At 40.0% G+C, this 27814-nt stretch overlaps 2 protein-coding genes across 6 annotated transcripts in view; one reads left to right on the plus strand and one right to left on the minus strand.

Annotated features, from left to right (window-relative positions):
• Positions 1-1798: 1798 nt before the first annotated feature.
• Positions 1799-11478, minus strand: LOC115690348 (aspartate--tRNA ligase, chloroplastic/mitochondrial). 3 transcript variants are annotated; one of them, XM_030616680.2, is made up of 15 exons: positions 11028-11476; positions 10301-10444; positions 9935-10044; positions 9728-9839; positions 9531-9602; positions 8395-8486; positions 7785-7905; positions 6645-6767; positions 4913-5108; positions 4644-4831; positions 4480-4551; positions 3234-3332; positions 3055-3135; positions 2529-2586; positions 1799-2208 (listed from the first exon to the last, which is right to left on the minus strand). In XM_030616680.2, exons 1-15 carry the CDS (start codon positions 11406-11408, stop codon positions 2048-2050), a joined length of 2010 nt encoding a protein of 669 aa, XP_030472540.1. In that variant the 5' UTR covers positions 11409-11476; the 3' UTR covers positions 1799-2047. The 3 variants fall into 3 exon arrangements, with proteins under 3 accessions (XP_030472540.1, XP_030472542.1, XP_056160875.1); XM_030616682.2 differs by lacking the exons at positions 1799-2208; positions 2529-2586 and adding an exon at positions 2641-2878 and having other exon boundaries at positions 11028-11477; XM_056304900.1 differs by lacking the exons at positions 1799-2208; positions 2529-2586; positions 3055-3135; positions 3234-3332 and adding an exon at positions 3339-3530 and having other exon boundaries at positions 11028-11478.
• Positions 11479-13934: 2456 nt separating this feature from the next.
• The window catches only part of LOC115690359 (serine/threonine-protein kinase TOR), a 32068-nt gene continuing 18188 nt past the window's right edge, over positions 13935-27814 (plus strand). Inside the window, exons 1-23 of one of the 3 annotated variants that reach the window (XM_056304943.1) lie at positions 13935-14320; positions 15828-16166; positions 16240-16314; positions 16514-16686; positions 17454-17552; positions 17994-18153; positions 18240-18383; positions 18912-19081; positions 19164-19368; positions 19447-19641; positions 20647-20799; positions 21926-22047; positions 22236-22338; positions 22418-22513; positions 23648-23778; positions 25431-25533; positions 25630-25812; positions 25951-26043; positions 26142-26177; positions 26276-26374; positions 26461-26559; positions 26705-26867; positions 27378-27502. In XM_056304943.1, the coding sequence (XP_056160918.1) occupies positions 14204-14320; positions 15828-16166; positions 16240-16314; positions 16514-16686; positions 17454-17552; positions 17994-18153; positions 18240-18383; positions 18912-19081; positions 19164-19368; positions 19447-19641; positions 20647-20799; positions 21926-22047; positions 22236-22338; positions 22418-22513; positions 23648-23778; positions 25431-25533; positions 25630-25812; positions 25951-26043; positions 26142-26177; positions 26276-26374; positions 26461-26559; positions 26705-26867; positions 27378-27502 (3183 nt within the window). In that variant the 5' untranslated portion in view covers positions 13935-14203. Of the gene's footprint in view, positions 14321-15827; positions 16167-16239; positions 16315-16513; positions 16687-17453; positions 17553-17993; positions 18154-18239; positions 18384-18911; positions 19082-19163; positions 19369-19446; positions 19642-20646; positions 20800-21925; positions 22048-22235; positions 22339-22417; positions 22514-23647; positions 23779-25430; positions 25534-25629; positions 25813-25950; positions 26044-26141; positions 26178-26275; positions 26375-26460; positions 26560-26704; positions 26868-27377; positions 27503-27814 lie in introns of those variants that run through there. The other 2 variants (XM_056304944.1, XM_056304945.1) reach the window with 2 other exon arrangements.

Consider the following 27814-nt stretch of genomic DNA (forward strand, 5'->3'; position numbering starts at 1 on the left):
GATCGATAATAGAAAATGAAGTCGACTGCATTTTTGTTTTTACCATATCATGTGAGCATAATAAGGCATCCCGGCATCATTACCAGTTACATGCATCATTAAGTCCAATATGTCAACAGATGTCAATCGCTAACCTTCAGATTAAGACGTAACCTTTTGCATGGTTAGCATGGGAACTTGGGAAGTGTTGCAAACTTCCAGAATCTTAGGCAGATGAGTTATTTGAGCAAAGTCAGTCGTAAGTTGTTCAGTATATGAATTCAAAGAAAGCAAATCACGCAGATATGAGTAAGTTGGACGGTATAAGTTGGTGATGGTTTTTATCAAACATTAGGTCCTGCAACTTTTGATAAGAAAGAGAAAGACCCCCTGGGAAGTATTGGCTTAGTATAATCAACTAGCCAGCCACAGTTCATATGATCGGGCATTCAGTTTACTTATTTAGTAAGAAGCATGAAGATTATCCTTGTCGTGACAAGGAAGTCTGCGTGAAGCGTTTTTAGAGCCCAAGGACTCAGATTTTGCAGGGTAGCAGCAGCAGCAGCAGCAGAGTGCTCCATTTAGAGAGAGATAGAGAGAAATAAGGGAAGCAAGATTATAGAATGATAGTGAAGGAATATTAAGGAAGGTCCACTTGGCGTAGACATCTTTAAATTTGGCAAATTACTTCCGCTAAATTTACTTGCTTCTACGTTTTTCTTCAATTATCTCAATGACTTGTTACATTCTAATGGGTACTGAAAACTCGGAAAATTTGTTATTTGCGGAGTAATTCTAATGTTACTTCAATTAGAGTAATTTACATCCAACCAAAAAAAAAAATTAGAGTGATTTACGGAATAAGGAGATTCCATATTGGAATCCAAATGCATTATAAGTTATATTATTTGTATGTTGTCGATTAATATTTCAGCACAATTAATCCGCGGATCCCATAAAAGGAAAGATCGGAGAACAGAGGAGTTCAGGTGCTCGCCAAAAGTGGGTTGAATGAAAGAAGCAAAAAATACACCTAGTGTTCTCATCTCCTCACTTTCCAGTTCATACTGAGTATACTATTGCAGCGCAAAATCTGACGGCTGAGCCATAGTTTTGTAGTGTCAATGTCCAACACAGAGCAACACCCAACAAGAAAGAAAGGGACGCGGCTACTGACCAGGTTCCCACCGCCAAACAAGCATAACCTGGCGCAGTAAGACTGTTATCTGTTCAACATTCAGCACGAGCTGATGAATGCATGAGCTGGCCATAACGAAGACCCTGCCCTGCCAAACCTATAGGTTCAAGTAATTAACTTGGGCTTTTAATCCCCTCTGAATGAGTGCGTACATATATGTATTTGGGCACCCTCGGGCGCTCATAAGAAATGATGGTGTGTGATTCAGAAAGATCACCTGCTAAAACGTTGCTTCATAAATTCATTGAAGGCGTAAAAATCCTCTTGTTGTGAAAGTGATCGGATCAACGTGACATAAAGTTCACTGCTAGCAATACAATAGCCTTCTACGTGTCAAAAGGACAAGTCACGATATTTCCAGAGTTCACTAGACAGAGTTGTCGACCGACGCATGAAGAGTCGACAGAACCAATTATTCATATCAACTACTTCCTTTTTAAGGGATGCAGCCATAGAGACAATCCGGATTGCAATTCATCAACCATCAAAATATTGGATAAACGATACTTAAACAGTGTTCTGTCCTGATTCCCAGGCATGATTGACGAAACATTGACAATAGGCTCATTAGGTGTAGCTCTTTCAAGCCCTGGACTGACCAAAAGGAATCGGACTATAAAAAGAACAAAAAGAAAAGCTGCTTTGCTGATCAACAAAAAACTTTTGATATTCCAATAGATACATTTATGGAGACAAACTATCGAGGAAGTACACTCCAGCCACTAATGTAATTAATCCTTTTATTCTTATCCCGCTAAAATGTTCTCGAGATATTGATGAGATTAAACGATAAAAAAGAGATCCCATCTTAAAAAATGATAGCTATAAAGAGAAGAGCTAGCTCCACACTCATCTAATAAGTTACTGGGCCTACAAGGATAGATCTTTTAGCTGCTGAGGATCAACCTCCGAGGGTGCACGAGTAAGGGCACACTGAGCAGTAGTCGTTTTTGGAAAAGCTATGACATCCCTTATCGAATTAGCGCTGGCCAACAACATCACCAGTCTGTCGAGGCCATACGCAATTCCACCTGCACCAAAAACATTGAGGATCAAAAAACAATTACATACAGTATGCATACAAATCAAGACACATGCAATGCAATCAGCATGGAAACAAGGAATCTGCATGAAAGGACAAGCAGTAATTCTTGGTATGGAATCCGATTTTTCCCCTTAATTCCCCACAAAGATCATTTTTATCTATATTGCAACGGTAATTACAGTATGGTCCGTCACTGCATGAATATTTCCAATACTCTAAGAAGCTTACAACTGCATATCAAATCAGAAGATTATATGTAGAGATGCACACACAAAGGAAATCTCACGAGGCAAAGAAATTCCTCACCATGGGGAGGAGCACCTGCATCCAAAGCCTCCAGAAGGTACCCAAACTTTGCTTCAGCCTGTTGATCAGAAAAAAGACTAATGAGCCTAAAGGACATCTGACATCGTTTGGGCAGCACCTGCATTTGACCCCCTACAGACGTCAAATGAAGGTTTCTGATGTCCAAATAAACAAACTTGAAGCTGGGGGCAAAAATCAAAGATAAAATAGGAAAGAAAGAACAAAGGGGAAATCCAGGCATCACTAGTGGAATATATGGTTTGGAGCAACATCTCACATTTTATTATAGCACATTAGTAATCAGATGACCTTCCTATCTACCAGTATGCAGCTCATAATCACACAGAAGCCTGAAATTAGCCGAAATTCTGATGACAATAGACATTATGTAGGTCCATTTTCATTGTGACTGAAAACATCAAGGCAAAGGTTGAACTTATCAGCAGATATTTTGTGAGATTGAGCTGAGAAATTTTCGCAACCCTGTTTATAACAGTAGTTAGATATTGAAGATATCTGTCCTCACCTCTTCTGGAGAGATTCCAACAATTTCCAGAACCTTTTGTTGAACTTCGCGCTTGTAAATTCGCAGGCTCCCGCCACCAATCTAAAGGAACAGATGGATGGCCAAGGCAATTTTAGATTCTCTACATCATAAGATTAACACAATTTACCAACAGAAGCTGCTGAAAGAGAAAGGCGTGCCTCTACTCCATTGTACACCATGTCATAAGCCAAGGCACGAGCAGAAGAAAGATTTTCCATGTCTTTAGGGTTTGGGGCAGTAAAAGGATGATGCAAGGCCTGCAAAAGAACAAGATAATGAAGACAGGATAGAACATAAACCAACAGCTAAGAGTTACCAGTTTATTTAAAATTACGGTTTCACTCATGAGTAATGAGAAATACGCCATTGTGAGGAAACTCGGATCCAATTTAATGAGAATATTGTTATTTCTCACCATTGATGTCCACTAGGAAAAGAAAAGGAAGGCTGCCTACCTAGTAGAAGTCAAGAGGACCAAAATGGTCGGAAAGGACAAGAAAGTGCATCATACCATGGTCAAAGCAGGGATAAATATAATGAACGAGGTAATATGACATTGGTAAAACAAATTCTGATCATGTTCACGCTCAAGCACTCATGTCTGACCAACATAAATGTAAATATATCTGAATTTTGAACATAAGGATTTATATGAATAATTTCAAGATAGATGTATTTGCTGCTCGCCATCCAAAACCAGATTATGCCAATGCGCATACATCGATGTAAGAAAAAGAAACCAGGTGCTTATCACATCTAAATTAAAGTGGCAAAGATTTCTTCACTTCACGTTATAAAACTACCATTTCCCTTAAATATATCTGAAATAATTGCCATACTGCAATCAACTCCTTACATCTTTCACCAATAAAAATATCCTCACATCTGCATAGAAGTAAAATTTATGAATATCTTGTAATATCTCGCTCCATTTTCTAACGACCACATCTCAAGGACACAGAAGATGACTCGTTGAGCCCATTCCTTAATGCTTTGTTTGGGAAGAAGAGAAGGTAGGGAAAATGAGAGATGAGGGAGGAAAATGGGTAAGACTATGCATCTTTGCGAAGAGAAATTTCGAACTTCCAAAGAATTCTCTCCCCTCTCAAATTTTCCCTCACCCCACCTCACCACTTCCCAAACAAAGCCCAAGTGCGTAAACCATATGCAATTACGTCAACTGTGAAAATTAGCAAAACCCATCCATAGTCAGAATCTAGCAGAAGTCCTAGTTGTTAAGTTACTCAGCAGATAACATAGGAACAAAAAGAAAAAAAAAATGGAGCGACAAAGAAAATGACTATGCACACCACATGCAGGAAACCGACTACAGAAGCCATCTGCATAGAAATTTGTCCTCATCTGACTTCAATTGCAGGTGAAAAATGAAGACAGCAGCCATACCTCAAGTCTCTGCTCTGAATCGTTCCACTCAAACATTGGAAAGTCAGTCACCCACAAAATTGAATGCCTGGACTACAGATTGAGGAAGAAGAATTTATCAGGCAGACTACAAAGATAAGTCATGTCATTAGGTTAAATCAGAAAAAGACAATTTAAAACCTTACATGATCAACCAAGCCTAATTCCTGTGCAATAAATAACCTAAGTCGGTCCAGAGATCTATTGACAGAACCAGGATCTCCAACTGCAAACAAAATTAGGTCACCAGAGGCTGCAGCACATCTTTTCAATAGCAAATCCGTTTTTTGAGGGCCCAAACTTGATACCAATGCAGGAATGCCCTCAATTTCCCCTGAAAGATTTCAAACGAGTAAATAGTCAAATGAGGTCAGCTATAATGAAAAGACTGAAGGCAACACTAGTCTAATTCTACCATTTTCCAAGACTTTCAGGAAAGGCAGGCCCTTTGCCCCAGATCTAATTGCTTCGCTGTAAAGTCCACCTTTTTTGAGAGCTGTGTTGGAGTAAGCGTTTGCACCTGAAGGAACACTTAATGCTTTAACAATCCCACCACTTCTCAAGGCGTCAGAGAAAACCTTAAAGGATGCCTCCACAAATATATCAGACACCTGTTGATAACCATGATAGAGTTACTAAATTTGCTTCCAATATGTTATGAGAACCCATCTATGCGTCCAGTATGATATTTCCTGATTACCCGTAAATTTGCTATTTCCTGATGTGTCAAAACCACATCCTTGTAATATAAGCAGCGCCAACTCAAAACAAAGATCATGGCACAAAACTCAAAAGCAAGATCCATGTAGGGTTCATTTAGGCTCCGTTCGTTTGGCGGAAAATATTCTCCTTTTGGAAAATATTTTCCCGGAAGTCATTTTCCTGGAAAATATTTTCCCGGAACATAATTTTCCGGTGTTCGGCGACCAATATGAAAAAGTTTCGGAAAATATTTTTCGCCGGCGGTGGCGGCGGCGGCGGTGGCCGGCGACGGCGGGGCGGCCGGCGGCGGCGGCGGCGGCGGCGGCGGCGGGGCGGCGGCGCGGCGGCGGCGGCGGGCGGGCGCGGCGGGCGGCGCGGCGGCGGCGGGCGGCGGCGGGCGGCGGCGCGGCGGCGGCCGGCGGCGGCGGGCGGGCGCGGCGGCGGCGGCGGCGGCGGCGGCGGCGGCGCGGCGGGCGGGGCGGCGGCGGGGCGGCGGCGGGCGGCGCGGGCGGCGGCGGGCGGCGGCGGCGGGCGGCGGCGGCGGCGGGCGGGCGGCGGGCGGGGCGGCGGGCGGCGGCGGGCCGGTGACCGGCGGCGGCGGCCGGCGACCGGCGGCGGCGGCCGGCGATCGGCGGCGGCGGCCGGCGACCGGAGGCGGTGGTGGCTGGCGACCTTAGTGAAGAAGAAGAAGAAGAAGCTCCGGAAAATGATTTCCGCTTTTGAAGAAGTGGAAGTCATTTTCCATAGACTTAGGCTATTTTGTGAAGGGGGGATGGAAAATATTTTTCCACGGAAAACGTTTTCCTCCCCCCGAACACCGGAAAACCCGGAAAATATTTTCCGGAAGAATATTTTCCGCCAAACGAACGGAGCCTTAGTATTTGTTCAATGTCTTATTAAGGCAAAAAATCTCACATAAAAAGGCACGAAATGTGGCTTCTGCTTGCACATGCATTCAGAAATATAAATAAAGCCATCCATCATTGAAAATGTTTTCGTTCATACACATTCACAATTCAAATGGATGGAGAAGTGCAAACAACGAAATGGTCCTCCAACACATCAGAGGAAAGATATGAAAAAAGATTTCCACTATCTTTACTTATCTTTATCCCCATATTTTGATTTATCTTTATCCCTATCACAGGGATTGCATTTTACATACTATCAAATCATCCACAAATGAACCAGAAAACATCAAGCAAAATACCATCAGATGAGTTAAAATAAGAAGAAAAAAAGGGAGAGGAGCATGGCACAGAGAAAGGTCATATGAAGCTGGTCCTAGAATAGACTCAAAACAAGACGGACATTGGAACATTATTTCATCTTTTAAAAAAGGAACTGTCTTATCATATGAGTGGAAGTAGGAGCATCCTCTTTAACTATGCTTTGCAGTATAAATTCGGCAGTTATGCTCAAAGAAAAGGTAAATCGTGGATTACATCTTTCAATTCTAGCTCATATCGAGTATCTGGTCTGTCTGAACCATATCTGCTCATTGCTTCGGCGTAAGTGAGCCTTGGAAAAGGGTCAGGTAGCTCAATGCCTTTTATCTCCAGGAATACCTGTAAATCAGGTTACTCATGAGCACGTAGTGGCTTATGCAGATGAAAGACGTTAATTTGGAAAAGGGTCAGGTAGCTCAATGCCTTTTATCTCCAGGAATACCTGTAAATCAGGTTACTCATGAGCACGTAGTGGCTTATGCAGATGAAAGACGTTAATTTAGTAAAATTGCTGTTCAACCATAGGTGAATTTAACTGTGCTATACACACAGAATAGAAATATCTATATAGCAGGACACAACAAATTTCAGGTTCCATCCAGAAAAATGCTTGGAGAACAAAGTTTGACGAAAGATCTTTCTTTGTCATCCTGACCAAGTTAAACATATTCATAGTAAACTGGCAACAATAAAAATGAGCGCAGTTGCTGCCGGCCTTAACACAGGTTTATTATAAAGATGGACTGAGACTTCCTAAACAATTACAGGTTTACGAGGTGCTCGGAATCAAAATAGCAGACTATGGCATCAATTAGAAAGAACATTTCATCCATAGGAGAAAGTGTATTATTTCATTGTCACAGATGCTTCATCCTTTTTCTGCTTAATTCATTGGCAATTGGGATAATCTCCCAGAAAGGCGAATCACCCACTCCCCAATGACCGGTGAGATTGCAAGAAGTGTACTGGTGAGGAGTCAAACTGACCCATGTTAATGAGAGGCCGGTCCTGTGACTGCTGCACTACACTACATTACCCCACATGGGACCATAGTCAGATGCTTAAGTTTATTCAAATGTTTCGAAGTGCTTGCCCCCCAAGTTCATAATTTCTGCCTAAAAAAAGCTACTGGGAGACCGCGCTCATAGTCCACCCTTTTTTCTTTTTGTCTAAGTGTGCTCCCCATTCACCTTTCACCATTCCTGCTCCCCACAAGCGTTTTCCCCTATGGGAACCATGCCAAATGGTTAATGCAAACCCAAGTAACTCTAATGAATTGCATGTGCAAAGTATACTTTCCAACCGACTGATCCAACCAAAAAGTTGTATTAACCACTCTATCTGGGACATAGCTACCTTTCTAATTAAATCCTCATTGAGCTTCAGCATATCTTCCCAAGGCATGAAAGCCATTTCGAGATCAAGTTGTGTAAATTCAGGTTGTCTATCAGCCCTTAGATCTTCATCTCTGAAACATCTGCAAGATGAAAGAGCTAAATCATCATCAGCATTTTTCCGCCAAAAGTGTAGTCATCGTAATTAAATCGGCATTGGTTCCAGCAATTAGCTAAAAAAAGAAGAACCAGTCTATCTCCTAGACCCACATAAACTTGTTTTGTCATTGACCCATTCACTTCATCTCCTACGTTCTTATAACTCCAACAATAGTATGATACTAAACATATAAGAGCAAGCGCTAGGCCAGCTAAAGCTATATTTTCTCATTTTGGTGGGACAGGTTCAACCCATGCATCCCTCAAGAGAAAGCTCACAAACTAGCACGAACCTCTATTGCCAGAAACACAATCAATCTAGATGCAGTCTTGCCATTAAAGTATAAAGAGTCCAAAAGTTTCGTCTTTGAGCCGCAAGGTAAAATTGATATTGCTCAGTTTGAGTCATAGCATGTCCAAGTTATGGCTAATGGTGAGAACTTAGATGAATGTATGCAAAGACACCACTTTACCTTGCTATTTGATAATATCTATCAAAACCGGAGACCATCAACATTTGCTTAAACAGCTGTGGACTCTGGGGCAAAGCATAAAATGTTCCTGGCTTCAAAATAAACAACTAAACAATCAGATTAACAACTCAATAAAAAGCATGTTTACTAAATAATTACTCAAGAACTACTGTCCTTCCTTGCTAGAAGATAATATTCTAAATAGAAAATATGCAAATCAGAGGTCCCCAATTGTAAAAAGCAGAGAATAGATAAATATGGAACTTCTTATTCTCCTCTCACATTAATTGGAGTACAACCATGTACCAGACAAATAGACAATATTCACTCGCATTATCCTTGTATACTTCTCATGTGATTTGTTCGTCCAAAAGGGCTTACTCTCAGGCTTCACACATCTGATGCCAACAATAAATAAGAAATAATGTAGAACTCCAAATTGATTGTTCATTATGTAAGCGCAAGAGCAGTGCTGCATGCATTTCAGAAAGAGAAGGATAAAGTATCAGAGAACTCCATGCCTTCCCAACAATAATTTCAGGAACACATTTGATTGGCTTCGGTAATTTACACTGCAAGCTCATGCCAATCATGTAAGAAGATGATTCACTGGTGTATCAAACGAGTCTCACTGTGGCTTTCTTGCTTGAGATTTTAATCTAAATCCATACTGAATGATTTACAATCTCCATCAAGGTAATTCGTTTAGTTAATGTACAACAGAATAGAAAAGTTTCTACACATTTTCCTTAGAAAAATATCTTAGTAGTTTATACAACTAACCAATCAGTTAAAGTTACCTACTCTAGCAGATGGTTAGCCAATTCAAGGCTGTCTCCATTTGGTAGATTCATTAGTCTACCGAGGACTTCCTGGGGCTCAACCACTACATTCGCTACCCCGTTTATACCAGTCCATTTTCCAATTCAAACACCTCATCACCTCACATGGCATTTTATCTGCAAGATCAAAATCCTTTTTATGCCACACTATCCTCAAGTTATAATACAAACTTCTTGCGAAGCTTCATTGTTCAACAAGGCTGCTGTTGAAGGGTAAACACCTTGTCGAAAATCATCCTTCTAAAAGCTTCAAATATAGACAAGCCAAGCAAAATGTACAAAGAAATGAATTACCTGAACTCTTGATGGCACCAAATAATCTCGAGCACCTTCCGGAGTTGATCTTGAAAGAATTGGAGTCTCAATCTACCTTATATCCATGAGAATGTTGAGAACTCAAGATCAAAAAAACAAATGACGAAATAAACAAGCAAAAATATACATATTCAACCATGGACATTCAAAGTTGCTCATCCATCACAAAACAGTACCTCCACAAAACCATGCATATCCTCCAGGTACTGCCTAATGAGTTTGACCACTCTATGTCGCAGTGTGATATTGGAGTACATTTGTTGACGGCGCAAATCGAGATATCGGTATCTAAGGGCATTTATCAGAATCCCTTCTAAGTAAAACCCCCAAAACATATGCTAGAAGAGTATTCACTAGTCACATAAAAATCACATCGCAGATACCTTAGACGAATCTCCTCCTTCACTGCATCTTTTCCGTCATCTCCGGTAGTGACCAAAAAAGGCAACTTAGACCTAACAGTATTCAATATTTGGACATGCTCAGCAGCAACCTGAAATCCAGGAACAAGATTGTATAGAATGCGGTAATACCACTAAGGAATTAGGACAGTTCCAAAAGCGCGAGGCAGGTTGATTTCTGTGGACACTGGCCAATCACAGGGAGCTAGAAATATGACCCACCCTAGGGGCAAAAGGCCAGGTGGAGGAGCATATTACCATGCCCGCTAATGCTTAGAAGACATGCTTCTTGTTTTGAGCCACAAAGGGAGTAAGGGCAAGTATGGTGCACAAAAGTTGCGTATGTACCTCTATCATCCCAGTTTTTATTTTCTTGTTGATTGACTCAGCTGGCCGACACCGCACGATTCCTTCAACGGAAACCACATATTCAAGCCTCGATTGATTTATGGCAGCATGGGCCTCCGGGAACTCATTGGGCAGGGTTGTGACCTATGTGTAGAATTAAAAAGCATGAACTTGGAAATTAAGCAACTTTGGTTGAAAAAGTTCATTAGAGCAAAAAAACGTGACAAACGCAACTTAAGTTTGCACATTATAGTCAATAGAGTCTCGTAGTACCCTTAATATAGTTCATATGCCTTCAGAGAGTATTCTGAAAGAAAACATCTACATCCACTAGAAATAAAATCAGACCTCCTTTTGCTTCAACCGAGTTCACTTGGGAAATATCTATAAGCATGACAATATCTGCAAATGGCTATCCACATGCCAATACACATGAAAACTCTTTATAAGAATTTTTGCTCGACTATTAAATTCCCCCGTGATGCAAACCAACACAAACAAAGCAACGCCAGCGAAACTGGAAAACTTGGATGATAGCTATACCCCTAATCATGACCTCAAAGCTCAATTCCGTCAAGTAAAGAAGGGGAGTAAAACCATCACTTTCCCCTCAAAATCCAATCTTTTCGATCAATAACGAATAGCAGCGTCTTCTAGCACAGGAACAGCGCGGTAGCATAATAACAAGAACACGAACAAAGCGAAAGCGCAGAGCTTGAACTTCGACCTGCACAATGCCGGAGTGGTCTCTGAGATTGAGAAACGTGAGACCACCATGGACCCGATGAAGCGCGACCCACCCGCAAATCCGGACCCTCCTGCCCACGTCATCGGACGACAGCCCGCCGCAGAGCCCGGTCCTCGACACCCAGACGAGCCCGCCGTCCTTGGGAGCCACTGGGGCTTGAGAACCGGCGGCCGAGGCTTCCGACGAAGTCGAAAAGGAAGTAGAACAGCAGCAGCAATTGGCGGCGACAGGAACGGGGAGGACGCCGACGTTCTTCCGCGGCGACGGCGGCCGGAGATTGAGCCGGAGGACGCCGGGGACGAGAGCGCGGGAGGGTCTTAGTCGGAGGGACACGAGAGGGATGGCGCGAAGAAGCGACATGGTTGCTTGGATTGCCTCCGAGCTTGAAGAAGAAGAAGAAGAAGAAGAGAGAGGAGAAGGACTTTGAAGCTCTCTCTCTATCCGTTGTCTTCCCACGGAAGACTCCTCTTTTATCGCTCGCAGCGCAGACACGAGAAGGTTGGGTCCGCCTCCTGTATTTTTGCTTGAATTCAAGCGCGTGTAATACTTTGGACCCGGTTGGTTCAACTTTACGAACGAATCTCGGACAAATATAAATACCTTTAGGTTAAAGTTTATTAAAAAAATACAAATGGCATTCGATAAAAAATTCTTTATGAAGCTACTTTGGCTCAAGTATTGTTTGATTATTTTTTTTTTGCAAAGGGCTTTGGAACCCTTTTTTATTAAAAAAAAAAAATTTACCTTATGTCGAAGCCGGCGAAGGGCTACGACCGCCGGCGAGTCAGATCTGGCATCGGCGGCCATCGCTCCAGGTCGAATGACCACCAGCAAGGGTCGCGCAACCCAAGCGGCCATCGCCGGGGGTTGCCCAACCTCAGGCGAATAGGTCTAAGGTCGCGCGACCCTAGGCAACGCCCGCCTGGGGTTGCACGACCCCAGGCGCTGTGACCTTAGGCGGCCATTGCTTGGGTTGGGCGACCTCACCAGCCCTTCACTATCCAGATCAAGTGTCGTCGGCCGCCCTTGTCGGTCACACTTTCGTGAAGAAGATAACCAGTAACAATAGGGCAAAATCGAAATATTAAAGAATAAGTGAGGGTAGTTTGGGAAGGGAAAAAATGGTTTCAGCATTTGGCCAATGGAGTCCGGAAAGCTGAACCAAATGGTTCAACATTTCCCTAAGGGGCTTTTAAGGCTAAAAGCCTATTCTCAAAGCTGAACCAAAACGTGACTTTTGAAAATAATAAAATCATGTGAAGAATTTATCGTTTGTACATGAAATTTGGAAAACAAAGGGATAATTGTCCATAATGTAATAAATCCTGTGTGACAGCCATTTTAATCATACATATTTCAATCGGGCCGATGTAATCCTGACCCTTTTGATGATTTGCCAATTTAGTTATAAACCTATTATTTGGATATTTAGTCGAAAAGACTACATTGATAAATAGTCAAAAGGTTTATGGCTGAATTAAAAAATCATCAAAAGAATTACGACTAAATTGGCAAATCGCCAAAAAGTGTAAGACTAATTTGGCACCATTGAAAGATTTAAGATTGAATTAGCCTCTATACAAAAGATTCAGGACTTTTTTGACAGTTTTCCCAAAAAATAAAAAAAAATCAATTAATGATTTTCGTAATATATGGTTTTTGAGTTGAGGTGGTTATAAATAATACAATATTTGGATAAAAATATGATTTTGCAGGAATTATATACCTAGAAAATCCAAAAGAAATCAGAAAAATGAAAAAAGATTAGTGCCGAACGTAAAACAGGCAGTAGGAATTGCTTCATTGAGCTTTGCATATGAATCAATACGTATCTCTCAAATATACGAGGCTCGTGTGTTTTTGACATTTTACAGGTGAAGTTGAGGATCTCAATGATTTAATCAAGGCGCCAAATTTGTAAGTACCCACTTTGAATGTTATCATTGAACGACATGCTAGGGAGGGTGTGACGAGTTTGACGACAAGCCTGTCCACCCAAATTTCAAATACTTGGCATTTGCAAATTTGAGGAAGTATTGAGAGGAGTTTTTGATTAAAAAAAATCAGTACTTTCAATTTAAGAGCTAAATCCTTGAACGATAATGAAATTAAGATAAAATGAGTAATATTATTTCCGACTTGGGCAATAAACCAATGACTTACTTTTATGTAGATGGAAAGATTGTATCTTCCCGATCTATTGCTATTATCCATAAAAAAATTCACACGATCTTGAGAAAAATTCAAAAGAAAGAGTGGCGATGTGTTCAGGGCCATATTTTAGAAGAAGATCCTCCGATCGGTATTCTAATTGGTACATATGTGATTATGGATATCACCCTAGATCTTTTTACCTAAATTAGTAATGAGTTGTGTTTATATCTATGACCAATCGTTCGTAATTTTAACTAGACGATGTTACTTTCTACTAGGAATGGAAAAAAAAAATGAATCTTAATTTTCATTAGCCGAAAAAAAAAATCAAATTATTTGCTATCCACTCATGACTTACCCATCAAAACTACTTGCCACGCCTATTTATTGCATTCTCTTTAAAACTTAACGATGAAAAAAATATCAACATAAACGCCAATAACTTATAAAAAAAAAGCTGTCAATTCTTTTAAATGTCAATATTTGAATATTTCGAAAGGTTTCGGGTGTTGCCCGTCACAAATGATGAAAAATACGAGGATCGCGAGATTTATAAAGAAGCCGGAAAATTGAAAATTAGGAGCCGTTCGGAGAGACCTCAGAACAAAAAAGCCCCCCAAAAAACACACAAACGTGTTGGGCCCCGAAAAATGAAGAGAGTGGCCGATTTAATTAAGAAAGAAAGCCTCGGACACTGACGATGATGATGATGTCCAAAACTACAGGCGAGAAAAACGAACTCTTCACAGTTCAAACGCAGCAGCAAGCGAGCATCATCAAAACCAAAGCCAAAAAGAAGCCTGCACTCGCGTCGGCGTGGCGTGGCGGGGCGGGGCGGTGTCCCGTGCGCTTTTCCATTGGCGAAATCTCTGCAAACCCTTCTCTTTTCTCGTACCCATGTCCCCTCTCGTCCATGTCTCGAGCGAGGTGACCCGGGAGATTGCTAGGGTTTAGGGTTTGGGTCGCTGTTGCTGTTGTTGGGGGTGGTGGGAATCGGGCCGATGGCAGCTGCGGCGCAGGCGCTCCGCTTCCTCGTCCCCGGATCGGCTGCGGGTGGCGGCAGCTTCGACGCCTTCAATCGGATTGTCGCCGACCTCTGCACCTCCGGTAACCCCAAGGTACCGTACCGGGTTTTTTTTTTTTTTTTTTCCGTCTCTCTCTTTAAAGTATTAGTCGGGTTTCTGTTTTGAGTGTTGCCCGGGTGGAGTTTGAGAGATGGGAGGGGGTAAGATTGGATTTTGGAGCATTCTGTGTTGTGGGTCCAATTCCAATTCTTCTGGAGAAGACGGTGAAGCTGAGTTTTTGAGTTTAGTGCGTGTTCTCTACTTTCTTTCTGAATTCTGGGTGGAGGATGGATGAAACGCCGGACAGGGTAGGACACCGTTCTGTTTATTGTTAGGAGAACCACAGGAAATAGGGCAGAATATAGCTTTATACGTCGAGTCCCCTCTTTGGTGGAAGTGGGATGTGTGACCTGATCTCATTCACGTCTTTACACTCGTGAGCGAAAATGTCCTCATTGAAGAGTGCACAGTAGTTGATAGCTAAACAAGTACTCTATCATATGTAACAGAACGAGCGATGAAGGTGGTCCGATGTCATATGTGGGTTTGGACATGTGGACCATGTGGTAGGGCTGAGCCCTGCCCCTTCTGCTCTGTAAAACACGCTCCTCGTTAACATGGTTGGGTTAGCAAACTAGTTTAATAAAATTTCTTGGTCTTGACCCAAAACTAAAATGATCAAATAGAAATTCAGCTTGGATTGACCAGAATACATTTTTTGTTTCAACTTCCTTTTAGCAGTTTCATCCGAGGATGCCACCAAATCTACCTTGATTGGAAATGACCTACCCTTGGAAAAGTGTTCTCCATGGATTGCTTCGAAAAATGAAACCAAAAGTCGCTGCATAATATATGTTATGTGAGAGGAATGATAGAGTAATTGTTGCGAGACCTTAAGAAAATATCAGCAACTAAAATTTACGTTAAATTGACAATAAGAGCAGATAACTTACCGATGGTTAGAAAGTCTTAAGAAAAAGTGAAATAATCAATACCACTTGAACATTCCGGATTTGAAATATAAGAAGTTGGAATCATTGAAAGATCATTCGAAGTTCTCCTATAACAAAAAGATTATATATAGTTAATAATGTTACCCTCTCCCTGAATGGAAGTGGTGGTTGTGATGTCGAATGAGATGGATTCGGCGGTGGAACAGTTGGCCGTGGTGATGTGGTGTTGGCAGAGGCGGTGGCCATGAGGGAAGATGTATGAAGGAGGTAGTGGCAATGATGTAGGTTGTGATGGCAGCATTTCTTAAGCAAGGATGGAATTCCATCATGAACATTTTTAAAGGTATAGCAAAAGCTTAAACAGCTGTTCGTCACCTCAAGGTGGGGGAAAGTATGAACTTATTCCATATCTTGTACCAAAAGGGCTGAGATCATTCTTACGAGAGATTTGATATGTTGCAAGCCAATTGCTACTTTTTGTCCCGATTGATGGGGAATAATCTAGAAATATCCATATGTAATTTCTTGATACTATGTTGCTCCTGTAATCACTTCCCATGTTATCCCTCCTCCTTTAACGCACTTTGATTACTTGAAAACCGCAATAGGAGGGAGCAGCATCGGCTTTAAGAAAGTATGTGGAGGAAGAAGCTCGAGAGCTAAGTGGGGAAGCTTTTGCCCGGTTTATGGATCAGTTGTATGAGCGTATATCAGCTCTTCTAGAAAGCAATGATCCTGATGAGAACTTGGGTGCTTTGAGAGTCATTGATGAGCTTATAGATGTTGCTCTTGGTGAGAATGCTTCCAAGGTTTCGAGATTCTCAAATTACATGCGAATGGTATTCGAAGTAAAACGTGATAAGAGAATTTTGGTCCTTGCTAGTAGTGTTTTGGGCCATCTAGCGAGGGCCGGCGGAGCGATGATTGCTGACGAGATGGAGCGCCAGGTGCGTCGCTTTTCTATCTGTTAGTTGTATGCCTTTTGGCATTGTATGTAACATGGAGCTTTTATTCTTGTAGTTAAAAATTGCTCTGGATTGGCTACGTGGAGACAGAGTGGAGCATCGTCTTCTTGCAGCTGTTCTGATCTTGAAGGTAAGTGCTTCTTTATTTACGGTCATGCTAACTAGTTGTTTTTCAAGTGGAGGTTGCTCAGTTACATCTTCCAGATTTGTCGAATTTCATCTACTTGTTTGATGGGTTTTCTGCCCATCTTCTGGACCATATCAACTGCTGGGCTTGATATCTGACTGTTTTCAAATTTTAAGGATGTATACTCTCTGGTCTGGTGTAGGAAATGGCTGAGAATGCTTCAACTGTTTTCAATGTCCATGTTCCTGAATTTGTTGATGCTATCTGGGTTGCATTGAGGGATCCAGATGAGAGAATACGAGAACAGGCTGTGGAGGCATTACGTGCCTGCCTTCGTGTTATTGAGAAGAGAGAAACACGTTGGCGTGTGCAATGGTCAGTTCATTCATATGAATTTCATTTTGTTCATGATAGAGTGGGCAAATGCATTTGTTGTTGTCATTATATGTGGTACTTCAGTTATCATGGAGTACTTAAGGAGTTTTGTTTTTGAAATCAAGGGAGCATTGCTGTTGTCACATCATAAGTGTGCAAATCTGCCATACTTTTTGGGTTTTTTTACTCTATGTTTAGGAAGTTAACTGTATCAGACATCTATGATATTACTGTTGTTAGTATATAGTTCACTTTAATATAACGAATAGGTTCAATCTATTTTATACCGTCAAGGTCAGTGGCTGCTTTTCTTTCCTATCAAATTGCACCTCATTCTAAACATAGTTAGCTTTGTGAGGCAGATTAACGGAAGATCTGCGAACTTTAACTGAATTTAGTTATCTTGCCTATCATCTGGCTACCTATTCAACGAGTTCCCTGTTCCAGCAGAGTAAACTCCCAATGATTTTTGAACATCTAGATTTGAGACTTTAATGGGGTATTGACCCCATCAAATCACTAATTCAGATGTAAAGAAGCCTGATGCTCCATCTTGGCTAATGAAACAATCATTGTGGCAATTCAATAGAGATACTGTTTTCTTATGCCGTCCATATAATAGTGATTGATCCATATTAGAGGATCATCGGTATCCTTAGCTTGAAAAAATCAAATGCTGCGTGCTCTTATATTTTTATGCTAAATTTTTTTTGTCCTCCATAGTGTTGAACTTTGATATAACTTTCTGACTTTTTATACTTTGACAGGTACTATCGCATGTTTGAGGCCACACAAGATGGCTTGGGTAGAAATGCTCCTGTTCATAGCATACATGGGTCATTACTTGCTGTTGGGGAACTGTTGAGGTTGGTAATGATGGTCCCCTCTGCTGTAATTAGTTGTAATCTTTAAGGCAAATTGATTTTATAATTGACTTGGTTGGTTTGAAGTTTTATATCTTATAAATGTACTGCAAGTGGGATGATTTACGGCTGGATTGCCTTTTCTTAGAAAACTTGAAAGCACTTCTGTGACACGTACTCTAGATGTTTAAAAATTTAGAAATCCGTGCCCATTCTGGGAACGTGATACATATCTGGTGTTCTTACAAATAGAACATAATTTCAGAGGAACAGCATTGCTCCCTATGGGGTATGCTAGTTTGTGAAAATAGTGCAATCAACAAAGGAAGAAGTTTGTGGCCAAGTGGAAAAGCCCCAACCGAGTTTATAATGCATGGAAATGTCACTTGCGGTGTAAAAAGTTTTTTTCTTGTGGTAAAAGTTACTTGTTCCTTCCTAATGCAGGAATACAGGTGAATTCATGATGTCGAGGTATAGAGAAGTTGCTGAAATTGTTCTTAGATATTTAGAGCACAAGGATCGGCTTGTTCGACGCAGCATAACATCATTGTTACCGCGGATTGCACATTTCCTTCGCGATCGATTTGTTACACACTATTTAACGGTTTGCTAGCATCTCGTCTTGTTTGTTTTGTCTATGCGGGCTGTTCGCTAGCTCCTTATAAGGTTTCAAAATCACTTTTCCTACAGATATGCATGAAGCATATACTTGCAGTTTTACAGAATCCGGCTGAACGAGCCAGTGGGTTTATAGCCCTTGGCGAGATGGCAGGTGCTCTAGATGGGGAGCTGATCGATTATTTGCCGACAATTATGTCTCACATACGTGAAGCAGTATGTATTGCCTCTTAATTTCAATTGTTGCTTATAATTCAGACATTCTGGCTGCAGCAACTTTTTTTGAAGTAAAGAGAGCTTGATTGTGGTTATATTTTTAAGTATTCGGATTATGAAAAACCACTTTCCAATTTGGGTAGGTTGTTAGACTCTGTAGACTCTGTTTGTCTGTAATTTTTTATATGCTTTTCTTTTGTAAAATTTCTTTCTTCTTTGCTTTCACAAGAAAAAAAAGAGACTTTGATCATGCAGGGTAGACCTGCATAATTAAGAGATACGTGCTTCCTGTCTAGCAAAGTGGAAGGATGAATACTGGTTGGAGGCTGAAAGCCAATATGTCTGCAACAATGTACTGCCATGTTGGTGGAAGGATTGTTATGTTAGCATAGTTATTCTTCAGCTAAAAAAGATATTTTAGCATAGTTATTCCATTTTTGTTGGTTCTGACCAACTTGTCCATAGTGAGGGAGTGGTCTATAAATGTTGGTGAAAACATCTTAATGTCTGGTGTTTTCTGATTCATAGATTGCTCCACGAAGAGGTAGGCCTTCACTTGAGGCTCTGGCATGCGTTGGAAACATTGCCAAAGCCATGGGGCCGAAGATGGAATCTCACGTTCGTGGACTATTGGATGTTATGTTTTCAGCTGGTCTTTCTCCAACACTTGTAGAGGCTCTTGAGAAAATAACATCTAGGTACAATACGGTGGTATATCTCTTGTCCCGGGTTATTGTGGTGATTAAACATGAAGAATTTACTTTCTGTTTTTGATTTCAGTATTCCTTCTATGCTACCTACAATACAAGTTCGGTTGCTCAGCTGCATTTCAAATGTTCTTTCCAAGTCCCATCCTCCTCAGGCAAGGCCGGCTGTACCCATGGTTCGAGGGAACATGATGAATACTGCACAGCAGCTCTCTGAGTTCAGTGGTTCAGCTCTTGTGCAACTTGCTCTGCAGACTCTTGCCCGTTTCAATTTTAAGGTGCTAAACGGTGACTGTCACATTTGAAGCGTACATATTACATCTAATATGGCTTGATGCTGACACTATTATCTTTAGGGTCATGAGCTTCTTGAATTTGTCAAAGAATCGGTTGTTGGGTACTTGGACGACGAAGATGGAGCAACACGAAAAGATGCAGCACTATGCTGTTGCAGATTGGTTGCAAGTTCTTTCTCTGATGTGACATCCACACAATTTGGTTCGACTAGATCAAATCGAACTGGAGGAAAGCGAAGGCGACTGATTGAGGAGGTGATTTCTTGTAATTGTGTTGTGGTCGATTTCCTTTTGTCAGTTTATGTGTAAATGACGTGCATGTAGCTTCTGTACATTATGGGTGAAAAAAAAAAATACATTGTAGCAATGTGAACCTATTCAGTGTTTTAAGTCTTCTTGAGGTAGCCCATTTGGTGTTGTTGTCCATTTTCTAAGGTGGTGTTGTGTTATCATTGCTGATCTTGGATCAGTGTGTGGATGACTGCAGCAGTATGGTCGCCTTTCACCATGGCTACGGGCTGCCGCTGCTCTTTCTCCTCGCCTCTCTCTTCGAAGCTTAGTATATTTTTTACTAGAAAGGGGTAATACTACTCGGTTATTCCTCCTTTAGGTCGGCTTAGTTTTTTAACAGGATGTATCCAGTTTATAACCCGTTCGATGACAAAACCAAAAGCATGGATAGGATAAAAAGTATCCTATTTAGTTCCCAAATGTAGCCTATGGGGTATAATAGGGTATTTGCATTGTTTTGGGACCAGGGGAAAGCATATCTTTTGTGCACACATCATCATGCTTTATAATTGTGGTTTCCAGAAATTACCCTAGATATTTATGATATTATGTGATTAGTATTGCACCGGAGATCATACTTCTACCCGTTTTTCCTCTGTAAAAAACAAAATTTTGTTGAGTGGCACTGAGGGAGTGTCAAACCCTTTGCAGAAATCAATTACAAGTCAAGGTGTTCAACATATCTAACATATGAACCTCTACTAATCTAGTCTGTCAATCAAACAAAGTTGATGCAAAAGAGCCATGAGTCCTTTATATTTGCAAAATCATCTTCCAGACCCTCAAAAACTCTCTTGTTCCTCCACCTTTACACTGACCAAAAAGTAGTAAGCGGAATCATTTGTGGTCTTTTGCTCGAATTTTCCCTTCCTCTTATCTTGGGACTCTTCCATGAAACTAAGTATTAAGGTGGCTAATCATGGAATCTGTTTTGCATTGACCCACTACAATGACTGATCCTTGTTACAGCTTGTTGAGAAACTCCTCATCGCTGCTGTTGCGGATGCTGATGTAACTGTTAGGCGGTCCATCTTCTACTCCTTGCATGTGAATAGAGGATTTGATGAGTATTTAGCACAGGCAGATAGTCTCAGTGCAGTTTTTGCTGCTTTAAATGATGAGGTACTCTCTCTCTAATTCCTTCATTTATTTCTTCTTTCCGAAGGATGTTGTGAATTTGAAAATAGTAATGTATGCCTGCATGCACACAAGCAGACATTCACAGTCATGCAAACACAGGTGCACGTGTGCTAACACCTCCAAAGCCCAGATGCTTTTTGTGGTTAACTAACTAGGTTAGTAACTTTGATCATGATTACTGCCCTATCCTCAAGCCTCTATATTTATTTCGAGAACCTGAAAAGATTTGGTAAAGGACCAATAGAGAAAATGGACTGATTTATTTGTTTGACAAGGTCCCAATTGTTAAGGGTATATGGACGAAGAAAATAGATAAGCCTCAAGAGATCATGAACTTCTGTATAGTGAACTGTTTGCTGTTTGTGATTTGCCCCTTCTGGAGCTGTTTGGGTGTTTTAGTTTTGAGAAGCAGTTCTTTGAGAAGCGAACCATCATAGAATTTTGCACTTTTCCAAAATCATTAGAAATTTACATGAGGGAGGATGAAAATTGGAAGAAGCCTTACATTTATCATGATGTTAATTAAGTCTACACCTTTTTTGTAATTTTTTTTGGTCGGATCCTATTACCTAATTGAATTCAATAGTTTTGTCCGCTATAATCAAATAATCTTTCCCATAATGCCAACCCTTTTATCTATAATATTGACAGGCCAATGTCCCGGAATGTTGTAGCATAGATTAGCTGGAAATAGTACAGTTACATTGTTTTTTTTTTCCTAGTGGAAGTTGTCTATGACCTTTGCAGTGGCAAAGTTATCTGAGTTTATTAAAAGTAAAATCAATGCACCTTGATGCAGAGTGGGAATGACAGGTGTCTTCGAGATATGGCTGTATGGTGACTTCTTTTGTTTCCTCTCTGTTAGTTACTGGTGCCTGTTTGTATGTCTCAAATTAATGCTGCTCTTGCCAGTTAATGAAACTACAGACTAACGATGTAGATCTTATCACAGTCTCAATCTTGTATAGCAAAAATCTGCATTTTCTTTTTGCAGATTCCTGTGTCATTACTCTTAGATTATATTTTGTAACTAAGTCCTTTTTTGCATATTTTGTCCAATGTTGGGTATTCATTACCTTTTGCTGATGTATTGCACACCTTTTGGAAGGATTTTGATGTTCGGGAATATGCTATCTCAGTAGCTGGGAGGTTATCTGAGAAGAACCCTGCCTATGTCCTTCCAGCTCTTCGTCGCCATCTCATACAGTTGCTGACATATCTAGAGCAAAGGTTGTGTGAAATGTTCTTTTAAGTTTGTCTTTAAATACTGGCGGGTGGTTTAACAAATAAATATAACTGTTAATCTGTTGGTTGTTTGAACTACACTTTTCTTGACAAGTCTTCTTTCACTGATGCTAGAAATAGAATTTGGGTGCTTTTAAGCCAAGCTATTTGCTAAGATGCCCCTTCTCTGTCAGCAGTGCAGATAGCAAATGCAGAGAAGAAAGCGCGAAGTTACTCGGTTGCTTAATACGAAATTGCGAACGACTTATACTCCCATATGTGGCTCCAATTCACAAGGTTTTACTGATAATATGATGATTGTAGCCATATTCAAGTGTTTATTTCCTGTATTTATTGAGTGAATTCCAAATTCCAGGCACTTGTCGCAAGGCTTGTGGACAGCTCCATGGGCAATGCTAATATAGGCATTGTAAGCGGAGTTCTTGTAACTGTGGGGGATCTTGCTAGAGTGGTGAGTTAAATATTATTTTAACTGTTCTGATACTGTGTGGAAATTCTAATATACTCTTAAAAAGATAAGCATAGAATTTTAAGTTAAGAATATCTATGAATATCAACTTTCAATGTCAAAACTAATTTATCATCTAAATATAGAACTTAATTTGATATTTATGATTCTCAATTTCAACAGAAAACAAATTTATTCGGCATATATGGCCGATATAAAACAAATTTTACTGATCTTAAGTTGCTATCAAGTAGGATTGGAATCCCTGAGAAGTCCTGGTGAACTTGATTCTGCTTAAAGTCCAGACCATCTGTTAGGTTTTTCATAATGGAATGTAAGACCGAGGATCATTTATGACCAACTAAGATAGTTTTGGGCCCGGATGCAAGCTTGTCATTGGCTTGGTTCCATCTACAGTCACTTCTTTACTCTGCCAGTTCTTGGGGTTCCTTTTATTTCACAAGATCTGAAGATGGAAATATTGTTGTGCTGAGTGCATGAATTCTTTTTTTAGAGGCTGTTGAGGTTTCCTTTTTTGGTTTAGTTAGCAACAATGTCTCGTCCGCTGGTTCTCCCTCTTTTAAAGAAATTTCTTTTCCATGGTCTATGTTGATTTCAACAACGAGGATTGTTGTTTTCTCATGGATGCAAATATAATGATACATTATAGAGGTATATTTCCTAGGTTTTCAATTTGATTATTTTCATTTTCGACTGAGTCTGCTGACATCCCTTTTTAACTACGTGGTTTGCAGATTAGGTTCCTTATAGAATGGCTCATAGGTGGATGAGGTATTGAAAGAGTTGGTTGTGTCCCAACAATTTTTGTTGGACAAACAATTGAATTTCAGGACTAGAACCCATATGCTTGGAGATCCAATTAAGTAGGAAATCTCCATTGCTAGACCTTTAAGAAGCTCTGATGGTTATGCATTCGCATCTCTATCATTTGAAAACCTCAAGGATGTCTTATTTTATGAGCCCTGTCTTGTCTAAGTTCTTTATTTTATGGTGTCATGAGGGACCTTTCATGCTCTTTTATGCTTTTTAACTTTATTTGTAGTGTAGCACTGGCACCACTAGCAAATGTTCTGTTTTCTTCAAAACATTAAAATCTTGGTCATGGTGTTTGTTCAGGGTGGTTTTGCAATGCGACAATATATCCCAGATCTAATGCCTTTAATTGTGGATGCTCTATTGGATGGAGCTGCAGTCACAAAAAGAGAAGTGGCAGTGTCCACTCTGGGTCAGGTTGTACAGAGCACTGGGTATGTTGCATGTTTCTTATGCTATACAATTTCTTTAAGGATTTGCTTAAGAATCATTGCCATTGTGACTTTGTTTGATACACAAGCTTTGTTGAGATCAAGACTGTGTCCACTACCATGTTAACGTATGAGTACACATATCATAATATCAAGAGTGCTTGTGTAAAGAAAAAGCTACACTGGCAGCTTATGGCATAAAATTCTTTGTCATTTTCTTATAAAAAAGACATGATGGATGCATTTTGTTTTCTTTTGACACTCCAGGCTGTTAAAAACTTTATAATGTAAATTAACATTCATTTTTTCCCTTTTTTTCCTGGCTTTAAATGCCACTCAAGCTGACTGGTCCAGTTAATGCTAACGTGGCAGTCCTTGTTAGTATTTTTATTCATATTTTGCTTGGAAGGACCACCAAAAACAATGAAGGTTAGTAGTTTAGGGACCCGATTAAAGAAATAAATTCAGGGATTTAATTGAACATTTTGCAAAAGTTTGTTGATTATGAGTGCCTTTATTTCTTGTCTGTGTTAGCATTGCCTTGGTGCCGTATCAATTAAGTTCTCTTTGTTTATGGGGAAAATGGGTCCATTTTTTGAATTTGAATCATCAAAAGTTCTAAAATGGCTTGTAGAGAAACCTATCTCCCAATATAGCATTGTTTTCAGGAAACTGTGAAATAATGCGGTAATGTTTGGTATTACGACATATGCCGAATCAGTACACCATCCATGGCTCTTGTTTGGTTTAGGGGAAATATGCCTAATCTCCATCTTAATATTTCCATTTAGCTCTGATAAAGTTGAAATCTCAAAAGTATTGTTATTTTTTTCTTGAGCAACACTTTTTGGTGAAATAGGAATACTTGTTCATATTTTCTTTAAATAAAATAGGGTGATGATAAAGGTGATCTTGTAATCCAGATCCTATATATGCAATATTGTCGAATTGCAAAATTTTCATTTTATAGAACTCTAGCAGAGAAAAATAAGATGAAAGAGAAGGATGGTCAAGTCTATCTTCAATGGTTAGCATGGTTGTGGGAGAATCCTAGTGTCTAAATGTTACACTTGATTGGAACTTTTCCACAAGTTTTACCAAATTGAAGAATTGTGACTAAATTTTGGTGAGTAGTTTGCTTCGCACTTGAAGTCAAAGCGTTCTGTATTTCTGTTGATTTGAATTGTATAATTCAAATTATGAATCCTGTATTTTGAATAACCCATGGGATTACGCTAGAAAATGTTTTCTAGAAATTGAAATAAATTATTGTTGTGCTCTCCTTGATTAGTTTGATATATTTGAATTTGTGGGTTCATGGAGCTGTAAAAAGTTGCTCCATGTCAATTTATCCAAAGATTGTTCCGTCCCATGGTGACCATGGCAATAAGTACTTTGCAATTTGCATTTGGGAACATTACGGAAGATATAGTTGAGTAATTTATTATGATAGAATTTCATGCCACTATGGGGTCCTTGGTTCACTTCCTTATGTCAACCGGGATCATACTTTAATGGTGTATGTCTCGTCTTTGTTCAATTCCTTTCCATATGTGGGATTAATGGCTACTTTCAAAGAAAATGAGTTTGTGTTTTGTGAGATTAACTGTAATGCATGTAAACCTTCAGAATGTTTTGATATTTGATCTTTGCAGGTATGTGATAACTCCTTACAATGAGTATCCTCCACTACTTGGCTTACTCTTGAAATTGCTGAATGGCGAATTAGCATGGTCTACCAGGCGTGAAGTTCTTAAGGTATATGAGTTAAAACTTCTTGTACATTGATGCCTACTTGTATACTGGGATGTTTAAGTATCAATGCGATTGAAATTTCTCCTGTGCTTTTATCAGGTTCTTGGGATTATGGGTGCTTTGGATCCCCACATGCATAAACGAAATCAGCTCATGTTGCCTGGTTCACATGGAGAAGTTGCTCGTGCTGCTGTTGATTCAGGCCAGCACATTCAGACCATGGATGAAGTACCCATGGATCTTTGGCCATCTTTTGCTACATCAGAGGATTATTATTCTACGGTAGGATATTGACCTTAGAAAAGTCACTCTGTTGTGCCAAATATCAAATTCTTTATATATGGGGATTAGAGATTTCACTGATCTTTGTTAACGATGCAAAGTTCATGTATGTTTATCTCTTTTTATAAACGACTCCAGGTGGCGATAAATTCTCTGATGCGGATTCTTAGGGATCCCTCCCTCGCTAGTCACCACCGTAAAGTGGTTGGTTCACTTATGTTCATTTTTAAGGTTTGTGATTTATTTGGAATTTTCGTTAATCTCCAATTGTTGTGTGTATATAATCTCTCTCTCTGAAACTTAATCGACTCCTTTTCTTGCAAGATCAGTCGATGGGTCTTGGTTGTGTTCCATACTTGCCAAAGGTAAGTCATCAGGAAGAAGGGGGAGGGGAGATGAGGGGGGAAAGGTGAATTTGGCTATACTTTTCACACTTCTTGTTGAGTGTCGTTTTTAACTGCAGGTTTTACCTGATCTCTTTCACATAGTTCGAATATGTGATGATACACTGAAGGACATCATAACATGGAAGCTTGGAACTCTCGTATCCATCGTCCGGCAGGTGATTTTTATGTGAAAACTTTAATGGCATCATTTTATTGGGCTCTTATGAAGGTTTTTATGGGGAAGATTATGTGGCTCATGCAGCACATTCGCAAATATCGGCAAGAATTGCTTTCGTTAATCTCTGAACTGTGGTCATCTCTGAGCTTGCCAACTGCCAATCGTCCTCCACTTGGCCATCCAGTGAGCTTCTCTCTCTCTCTCTCTATATATATGTATATTTATGTATATATGTATATATATGTACGTACGTACGTATATTCATATTTATACATAATCTTGCAACATGTCGTATGTGTGGACTGATTTTCTGCCAAAATATTCTTAGGTTCTGCATCTGGTTGAACAGCTGTGCTTGGCTCTCAATGATGAATTCAGAACATATCTTCCTGATATACTTCCATGTTGTATTCAAGTCCTTAGCGATGCAGAACGGTGCAACGACTACACATATGTTCTCGATATCCTTCATACCCTTGAAGTCTTTGGTGGTTCGTACTATTATACTCTTCCGATGTTAAGTTTGGGTAAAATTAAGAGAATCAGATGAGAATCTCGTCGGATTAAAGCAGTTTGCACTGTAATCTTTTGTCCCATTTTATCTGTTCTATTTTCCCGATCTTCTATAGAGTTAGTCTATCTCGTATATTCATGTTGTCATTGAACAAGCATGTTCAAGAAAGAAGTTGAGAGAAGGATGGATGGATGGAGGAATATTGGATTACTTGCATGATGAAGAGTAAGTGGTCTTGAAGAGATCAGTGGTAGTAGAACTAATGAGATAGTACAGGAATTTGTATTAATGTATAGATCTGATTAGAAAATTGAAGTCCTTTCTCATTTGGAACTTTGGGGAAGTGGGACTGTTCTTGCGTTAAGTTATTAGTACTGGCAAGTATCCACTTATTTGAATCTTTGAGTGAAGATACTTTCGCTATTTTGATGTATGGAAGCATTATCACCCATAGAGGGACAAACTCATTACTCTTAAACAAATGCAGGGACCTTGGATGAGCACATGCATCTTCTTCTTCCAGCACTCATTCGATTGTTTAAAGAAGATGCTCCAGTAGACAAACGACGTGCTGCCATTAAAACTTTAACCAGATTAATCCCTCGAGTTCAGGTAGGCAGTTCAATTTCTCATGAGTTAAGCTGGTAATATGTGGGATCCTGTTAATGCCACAACACCTGTCAAGGATAGGACAATATGACTTTAAAATAAAGCTGAGCGCCTCTTATTGAAGGACTAAAATTGTGGAACTAACCAATACCAAAAAAAAAAAAATTGTGGAATTAACTTTCAATGGAAACTATCTGTTATGTATATTGTTGGTTTTAATTTTGATGGGAATCAATCATGTGTAGAGTTATTTTGTTGGTGATATATAAATCTCTCGCTCAAGCATATTGACTGAAAAATACATCCTCTTTGAGG

The sequence above is a fragment of the Syzygium oleosum genome, unplaced genomic scaffold (assembly GCF_021117445.2).
Source record: "Syzygium oleosum isolate NSW1041296 unplaced genomic scaffold, Sole_v2.1 Sole_v2.33, whole genome shotgun sequence".
In the NCBI taxonomy this organism is placed as follows: Eukaryota; Viridiplantae; Streptophyta; class Magnoliopsida; order Myrtales; family Myrtaceae; genus Syzygium; species Syzygium oleosum.

Excerpts from the sequence above, each read along its gene's own strand:
- LOC115690348 (XM_030616680.2), bottom strand. The coding sequence starts at position 11,408 with ATGTCGCTTCTTCGCGCCATCCCTCTCGTGTCCCTCCGACTAAGACCC. Across the intron at positions 9,603-9,727 it reads ATATGCATGGTTTTGTGGAG|ATTGAGACTCCAATTCTTTC; the intron begins GTACTGTTTTGT and ends GATATAAGGTAG. Across the intron at positions 3,333-4,479 it reads ATTCAGAGCAGAGACTTGAG|GCCTTGCATCATCCTTTTAC; the intron begins GTATGGCTGCTG and ends GTTCTTTTGCAG.